This window comes from Solanum dulcamara, chromosome 6 (assembly GCF_947179165.1).
Source record: "Solanum dulcamara chromosome 6, daSolDulc1.2, whole genome shotgun sequence".
Classification (NCBI taxonomy): Eukaryota; Viridiplantae; Streptophyta; class Magnoliopsida; order Solanales; family Solanaceae; genus Solanum; species Solanum dulcamara.
The window spans coordinates 1,093,610-1,102,329 of NC_077242.1; the positions used below are offsets into that span (position 1 = coordinate 1,093,610).

Sequence of the window (8,720 nt, forward strand, 5' to 3'; positions counted from 1 at the left end):
CGCCTCCTTCTTCGCTATCTTATAAAGTTCCTTATTTGTCCACTTCTCCACCTCATCCGTGCTTTCTATCAACTTCGCGTACGCCATTTTCTTTGCTTCCACCTTCCCTTGCACTTCTCCATTCCACCACCAGTCCCCTTGACTAGACCAAATTATGTTATTTTCTGAATTTACATCTGTGTGTCAACGTAAAAAATATTTATATCTTGTAATAATATTTAGATTTGGTCAACCTAGAAACTCAAGAGGTTTTTAATTAAGCTGTGAATAATTTTTCACCCATTAAATACTACTGTTACAAATATAATACTTATGTTCCGTTTTGGTTCTCACATTAATTATCGAGAATTTAATTATATTCAGCTATATTATATCTCTACTATATATATAAATATATAATATAACTCTTGGCGCTGTGTATATTTATATTTTGTAAAATCACTTTATCTCTTCAACACAAATACAAACATCAAGAATGAAAAGTAAGAATTCTTCAACGTTTTTTTTTAATATGTGTAAATGTTTTATATTATTTATTTATTTAATTTAACGTATTGTGACAGATAATTCACATTATTTAATAATCTCATCAAAATAAAAACTTATATAATTTTCATGCAGTGTCAACACAATATTCGAAGGCATTTATTTTTCTAATTCTTTTGAGAGTATTTGCACGTGACACGTCAGCTAGAAAACTCCAGGGAGATGCAGTAGCTACAGTCTTTGAGATCCCTGTTGAAAATGGCGTAGGATTTGGTCAAATTATTGGAGGAGCTGGTGGTAGTAGTGGCGGCGGCGGCGGTGGTGGAGGTGGTGGTTTTAGTGGTGTAGGTGCAGGGTTTGGATTTGGCTACGGTGGTGGCCAGGGATCGGGTTTAGGTGGTAACGGCGGTGGTGGTGGAGGAGGCGGAGAGAATGGAGGACATGGCGCAGGAATTGGATTCGGCTATGTTAGCGGCCAGGGGTTAGGTTCCGACGGCTGGAACGGTGGTGGCGATGGCGGAGGCGGGGAGAATGGTGGTGATGGAGGACATGGTGCAGGATTTGGCTACGGTTGTGGCCAGGGATGGGGTTTAGGCGGTAACGGAGGCAATGGAGGTGGTGGCGGAGAGAATGGTGGCAGTGGAATCTGATTGGAGGAGTTGAAAACTTGAAATAGCATGAACACGAGTACAAGTCATTTAAAGCATGGAGTACTACTCATGCATGCTTCTATTTTTCTTTTCGTTCTAATTTTTCTGTTTTATCTTTAATCCTTTAGGAGATTTATTGAGTTGAGATGTAGTGTACTTTGTCTCTCCAATTGGCAATATAAAAAATTTCATCTTCTTAACTCCACTTTAATTTGTAATGGCTTCTTGGTTTTGCACATATTAGAATTAAAATTTTTCTCTCATACATATTATTACTACAAAATAATTAGTAGTAGTACGTGAGTTTTTTTTTTTCCTTCCATTGTCTGCCCTCTTGGTTTTGCACATATTAAGCCCACGTTTATATTCACAAGTTTCAAATGTCATGTCTACCTACTTTTATAAAATTCCATGCCTACTTAAACTTTAATACACAGTGAAAAGCATAGCTAAATTACATGTAATTTTGCCAGAACCTAGAAGAGTCAATTGTCTATATCTAATTGTACCATTTGCCCTTCAAATTAATTGATCTTTAATGTTTGCTCCTAACAATAGAATTCATGCCTACCAAAACAGTCTTACGATGCAAAAAATTAACAACTTTTACCCGTGAAAATGTTATTTGCCTATATAGGGTTGCAGTACAAGGACCCCCATTAAAAATTGAAAGGCTTGTGGCATGGCCCTTAATAAGATGAGTATCTCAACCGATTATCTGAACTTTCACCCTGTCAGTGAGAATTCAATTCCCCACCCATTTTTTTTTTTTAAAATCCTTAATAAGAACATATGCTATTCCCATCACCACCACAACATAAAAAAGAAGCAGATGATTGCAGTTTAATCAGTCTTTAAAATAATGAGGACCAACAAAGGATGAATTTTTTCAAACGTGTATAAGCTCCACTCCAGAAGAAAATACTAAAGCCAAAAGGCTGCAGGGCAGAAATGCAAGAATCCCAATTCAAAGATGGTTTAATATGGTTTAATATATTGAAACGAGAAATAAACATTATGCAAAGTATATATAGTTGTGCAAAAGGGTGAGTGGGGAAGGAAGGCAAAATCTTTATGGCTCTCTACATCTGCAAATCTCAAATATAGCTGTGGCTGCAATAATCAGAGGACCAAAGCAACACCTAAGGCCAACAAAACTCTGATTTTGCCATTTATTCTGGTTCTATGTTTGAGTGTACACTCAGGTATACCCCCGAAGGATCAAAATCAAAAGCCAGATGTTGTTTCCCATCTTAAACATCAAGGAGTAAGCGACGGGGATCTTCCACCACATCCTTAATTCTTCTCAAGAAGAACACTGCCTCTCTTCCATCGATCAGCCTATGATCGTATGTCAGAGCAATGTACATCATCGGTCTTGGGACAATATTACCTCCGACGACCATTGGGCGACTGACTATTGAATGCATTCCCAAGATAGCCGACTACAAAATCAAGCAGTAAATTTTAGATGGTGACATAGCTCTACAACTACAAGGTAATTGCAATCACTTCCAACGATACATACCTGGGGAGGATTTATGATAGGGGTACTGATAAGACTTCCATACACTCCACCATTTGAAATGGTGAATGACCCTCCAGCCATTTCATCAATAGATATGCTTCCATCATTTGCCCTCTTAGCAAGGGTGTTAATTGTCTTTTCTATCTCAGCAAAATTCATCTGCTCAGCATTGCGGATAACCGGAACAACAAGACCCTGAGCAAGGAGAAAAAAGAATACTTCATATCATGCCTGAAGTCTCTCTCTTGCACTTCTCATTTTACTGTCAACATCTATGAAAACACTTGCAGTTCTCATTTTTACTTTAAACATCTATAAAAACATTGCCAAAAACTCAAAAAGCAGATTCCATATAAAAGAGAGTTTGAAGGACAAATTGAGACTGATTAGGAATGATGCAAGACGTGCCCATGTAATCTGAAACTTTTTGAGGCAAAGAAAGAGCTAGCTTGCCTTTGATGTACCAACAGCAATACTGATGTCTATATAATCCCTATATATGATGTCATCGCCATCGATAACTGCATTAACTATTGGCTGATTCTGGAGTGCGCTAACTGCTGCCTGAAATTTATAAACATTTTAGGCCAGAATTTGACAACGAATATATAAAAACAAACAGAAATTAGTCTTCCTCTTCGTACTTTGACAAATCCGGACATGAATCCTAACTTCACTCCATGCTTTTCAACAAAGGCATCTTTGTAATCAGAGCGGAGCTTCATCAAATTTGTCCTAAAGAGAACAACAATGAAGAAAGAAATACAACATAAGGTCAATCTAAATCCGCCACTAGAAGAATCCAAACGTATCAGCCTCTTAACTTGATAATAGTATGCAAAACAAATACTACTACATCACATATGATAAATGCCCACACCCCTCCTAGATCAGAACAGAGACCAATCTGCTTCTAGGAAAATAAATTGGAAAAGGTAACTGAAGTTTATAACCTTAAATTCCAGGTTTCTGTTTAAGAACTTACTTTTTCATTCATACAAGGCACTTAATATGAAAATCTATAAGATAAAAACTAACATGAAGATTTAGATCTTCCAAAATCAAACTAGATCAATTTTCTGTTTCTCTAAACGTACGTGCAGAAATATTAGCACAAAAAGATAGTGTCTTATACAAAATCAATCCAAACTTACATATCAACTTCATTGAATGTCGTCAGTAAAGCAAATGTGTTCTGAGAATCTTTCAAACGAGTGGCAACTCTTTTTCTAAGCCTGGTCATGGGAACCTGTCATCAAAAAAGATTATAAAAGTTAACACACAGTAATTGCCATGATACATAAACGAGTAGTACCATGAAAATGAGATTACAACAGCATTAGCTATTGACTCACTCGTCTTTCCCGTTCTTTGGGAGGAAGTTGGAGCTCTGTAGGAGAGCGTTTAGGGGGTGGAGGTGAACTTCCCTTAGGCTTCTCCTTGACGGGAGTTGTTTCAACTTGAGGTTTTGCCTTTTCCTCTTTCTTATCCTCAGCTGGAGAAGCTACTTTCTCAGAGGGCTTCTCAGATGGAGCAACATGTTCCACACCCTCACCAGACTTTGAAATGATAGCAACTTTATTGCCTGGTTCGACAGTGTCCCCTTCCTTGGCTACAAACTACAGATATTCAAAAACAGATTCAGAAGTTGTTGATCACAAAACAAAAATGTAATAAACTAGGTGGTGGGAGGTTGTGCAAAGCAGAGTTCCAGTGCCAAAGATGTTCTTACCTTTTGGATTACACCAGTTTCAGGACTGGTAACATCAATTGTTACCTGTCAAATAAAGACCATTCAAATATAAGCGCCATTAATCTCCAGAGAGACCTGGGATAAGGTGATCAAAATCAACTAACATTAGAGGCTAGATACCTTATCTGTTTCAATCAGAGCAATTGGTTCATCAGCTTCTACTCTGTCACCAACATCTGTCCATATAGAAGGAAAGATGAAAGAGAGTAAGTACAGAGACTCAATGTATACTAATGCATATAAGATAGATCAGAGACTATATCAATAAAGACATACTCTTAAGGAACGTGGCCAGTGTCCCATCACTTATGGATTCACCCATATATGGAACAACAGCGTCAACGGTATCACCTTCATTACAATTATTGACAGGCAAATAAAAGAAAAAAATGTGAGTAACTGTAGCAATACAGAATAAGGGAAAAGGAATGGCAGAGAAAAGGAGAAAGCAAATGAAAAACATTTAAAATATAAATGGAAGCTGTCAATAAATTATTGCATGATGCATTAAGAAATCCAAAGTTGTTTAAACTGCAACAAGTGCCAATTTCCAACTAACTCTTAATTTCTTCTACTCCACCAGATTCTAAGCTATAAGATAGGGTCATCAAACTAATTGAACTAGCATCTTATCATATAATCTTTTAACAATAATGATTTGCACTTATTGAATAGAGACATATTGACATTGTGACCCTTGAATGAGAAGGCAACATGGAGTGATCACGTAGTTCCTATGAGGCGAAGATGATGGGATAGGTCCTTCTTGATGTCATCGATGTTGATGATAATGGCAGTCTTGATCCTAGAGATGATACTGAACTTTATACGGAGTTGGAACTAGCTATATTTTTTTGAAATTGAGTTAACTAGCTATATCCTCTGGGTAGAAAATGCATATAATTCTTCCACTTCCAAACAGAAATTTGCAAATGACTACAACTAACAGCCAATCATTTGGCACAATAATAGGAAATCATAAGATACCTGTCACACTTTTTTGTATCTATAATATAATTCTATATAAGACTGCAATCCCAAAAAAGAGGAAAGGGAAGGGCAACTTCAATAAACTATGTGAAGATGATAACAATTTAGAAGAGAAGGTACAAGTGATTTAGGAATATCTAACTGATAATTTATAAGTTCAAAGTGCTACAGAATACAGGTGATGGGACCATGATCAACTGCAGGAACAATACCAAGAGACCAAGAAACATTTTTGAACAATATTATATTCAGTGTAAGCATGTCCATGACTAATTTCATTTGCATCGACGTTCCAGCCAAGCTTAATAAATTATTACAAAAATATACCACTATTTGCGCAGAAAGGCCTGCTCCGATTTGGTAGTATTGGACTTGAGCAAAGATTGGTCACAGCCCTGCAAGCAATGCACTAATTCATATAACCAATTGCTCTGTGTGTGTGTGATTGAGAGAGAGAAAGAGAGAGAGAGAGAGAGAGAGAGAGAGGGAGAATGAATATATCACCAAGTCTCGTATTTTTTCTAATAAACATGCAACAACAAATATGCCTCAATGCCAAACAAGTTAGGTCAGCTATATGAATCCAAGCATCACAACAAGGTAAAAATTGACGTATCTGAACATTCCCGAGCGCTTAAACACTTTAAATTGGGTAAATACATATTATAAATTAGGACAACCAAAAATGAAGTATCTAGGCTTGATTAGTAGAGAACAACTAAAATTGCTAACATATACTAATTATCTTTGATTGCTATTCCATCTCAAATTTGCATGGAGATTCAATATAATCTTCTTCATGTCAAGACTTCTTCAAGTGTTTTATCAGTTAGCCAATCAAATTGCATTAGCCTATTGTTGCTAGGAATCTTTTTAATTGGTTATAGGGGAAAACGTGACATTCATCAAAAGAAATAGCAGAATTTTTAAGGCAAAAGAAGAAACATACAGTGCCTTAAATTTAGATGCTTTTTGTTGATGCTTTTTGGTGCAATCTAGATTTTGATCAAGATGTAGATGATATTTTAGACACAATACCTGATTTGCACAACTTGTAATTACGTCAATTACACTGGCTTAGAGCAAATATTTTATACGATATATTATTTACACATCAAAATAAAATAAAATGAGTGGCACTATTGATATCACCGTAGGACATCCCAAATGCTTCAAGAAAATTTCAAAATATATGAAGTTTTGCACAACAAACTAACTAATCAAACAAAATTCAACAATTACTATCATAGTGCAAGTATTTCACTTGTTTTCTCTTTTGAAAATCAAGCTATTCATTATATCACAGGTACATTCATTAACAGAGGTCTACTATCTCCTTCTCCTCTGAGGACATGCACCTACTGGCACTCTTAACACAGAGTAATTAATTGGAGCATCTCAACTTTTAGTTACTCATTCAACGAAATGAAAATACAAAGCAGATCCAACAGCCCCGATTAGGTCCCTGAGAAATGCAGATATAAAAACTACAAAGCAATGGAAAATTCTGCCGATTTTATCCTCGCCAGAGAAAAATAGAATGGCTTATTCAATAAAGGACATTGTGCAATATTCATGCTCTAAGATTCAAATAAAATATGAAAGGTGTTTAGCAATAATATATACCAACCTTTCTGGCCGCAAATTTGATGAGCACCCTGTATTAAGAAGTAGAAGCTCATTATAACAGCTGACACCAGCATAAATGCACTGACTCATCATAGATTAATTACACATACCAGGCAGCACAAGCTGATTGAAATTTCGCACGTGACCACATTGTCTAGTAAGCAATGATATCTGTTCTCATTTTCAAAATATGTCACGACAACATTTTAAATGGGATTAGAAATAAAAACAGCAGCAAGACAAATAGCATGAAGGTTCATGTTCGATATGATGAGGCAGAGGACAAAAACAAGAGTCTTACTGGTCAAGTATCAAAAGGGTTGCCATAGACAGTATGTCATGGAATCTGAATAGCTTACTAAGTGCTTGTTTGGATAAGCTTATAAAAAGTAGCTTATATTCTATCCTTGGGACAGAGTTACATGATACTTGTTACTGGTGGGAAGTGGCAGGTATCTCGTGGAATTAGTCGAGCACAAAAATAATGTACTTATCCAAAAAATGACCGAATCTTAACAACTTACCATGAAGTTAACTTCAGCTAAAAGGGAAAAATTTCTTTTTCTTTTTGCCAAAAGATATTACAAAATCAATTTAACGAAAAATTCACCACCATAAAATAGCAATTTAGCTGTGTAATACTAATAAACTCCAAATACAGAAAAAAGAGGATAAATCATAAATAGGCATTACCTCTTCTGCTGCGGCAGATGGAATTCTAGATTTAGATACTGCAGGTCGAACCGTATGCAGAGATTTCCTTACACACTGGTCCAGCAAAAGCAATAATTCCAGTAACTCATTAAATATGCAATTTATATATAAAAACAAACGCAATAAAACTAAATCAGGATTCATACCGAAGTAGAAGAGGCGCTAGAAATGACTTTGCGCCTTAAAACACCTAACATCGCAGCTCTCGATCACTTAGAACTGTGAAATCAATACAACAAAAAATCAAAAAACACGACTACGAATACTGTAAACAGATCTTGCGTAACATGCAAAAGGCAGAAAAAAATGAAGAGTGAGAAGGAAGATTTTTGACCTGAAGAAAATTGAAATTTGAAGAGATGGTAGGGTTGGAGAAGAAGGCGCCGATTGAAAATTCGCCCAAGAAGTTGTTCTAACAGCTGCTTTTTGCTTCCTTTATTACTACTCGGCGAAAGATGGAAAATGCAATTCGAACCTGTCAATTTGTCCCCCAAAAGAGCCAAATTATTTAAATTGACTCGTGTTTTTATTATTGGGATTTTTTACGTTATACCTTGACTATTTATTAGTGCTTCCTGTGCTAAATGTTTCCACTTATTTATCTATTTTAATTAATTATGAGGCTTTATATTACTTTAATAATTAGTCTCAATCTTTTTTAGTAGTAATATAAAAAACTAATAGTAAATAATTAAATTTAAAGTTTTAAAATAAAATTAATTTAATAAAATATATCTCTATTTATAATTTCTTTAAGAAATATGTCAAGTCAATAATGACCATGTAGATGAAACAGATGGAGTATTTGCTTTGGGCTACATTAGTAAAAAATTTCACTTTATAGATAAAATGTTACTTGCATAGTTTAGAATATCAAGAGATAATTTATTACTTGTTATTAATTATAGTCATTTTTCAATATTTTTTAAGATATTATATTTAAAAATTGATATAGTAAATTTTTCATTCT

The 8,720-nt window shown here is 35.3% G+C and overlaps 2 protein-coding genes across 2 annotated transcripts; one reads left to right on the forward strand and one right to left on the reverse strand.

The window, feature by feature from the left end:
• Nucleotides 1–475: 475 nt before the first annotated feature.
• LOC129891945 (glycine-rich protein 5-like) lies at nucleotides 476–1,166 on the forward strand. Its single transcript, XM_055967443.1, has 3 exons — nucleotides 476–482; nucleotides 622–897; nucleotides 973–1,166. The coding sequence occupies exons 1-3, from the start codon at nucleotides 476–478 to the stop codon at nucleotides 1,134–1,136; spliced, it is 447 nt and encodes a 148-aa protein (XP_055823418.1). The 3' UTR covers nucleotides 1,137–1,166.
• Nucleotides 1,167–2,102: 936 nt separating this feature from the next.
• LOC129892254 (dihydrolipoyllysine-residue succinyltransferase component of 2-oxoglutarate dehydrogenase complex 2, mitochondrial-like) lies at nucleotides 2,103–8,244 on the reverse strand. The gene is made up of 15 exons (XM_055967817.1): nucleotides 8,085–8,244; nucleotides 7,897–7,969; nucleotides 7,730–7,804; nucleotides 7,147–7,207; nucleotides 7,038–7,065; nucleotides 5,735–5,802; nucleotides 4,694–4,768; nucleotides 4,538–4,593; nucleotides 4,397–4,441; nucleotides 4,020–4,283; nucleotides 3,819–3,913; nucleotides 3,309–3,399; nucleotides 3,118–3,228; nucleotides 2,665–2,859; nucleotides 2,103–2,581 (listed from the first exon to the last, which is right to left on the reverse strand). Exons 2-15 carry the CDS (start codon nucleotides 7,945–7,947, stop codon nucleotides 2,390–2,392), a joined length of 1,407 nt encoding a protein of 468 aa, XP_055823792.1. The 5' UTR covers nucleotides 7,948–7,969; nucleotides 8,085–8,244; the 3' UTR covers nucleotides 2,103–2,389.
• Nucleotides 8,245–8,720: the final 476 nt, after the last annotated feature.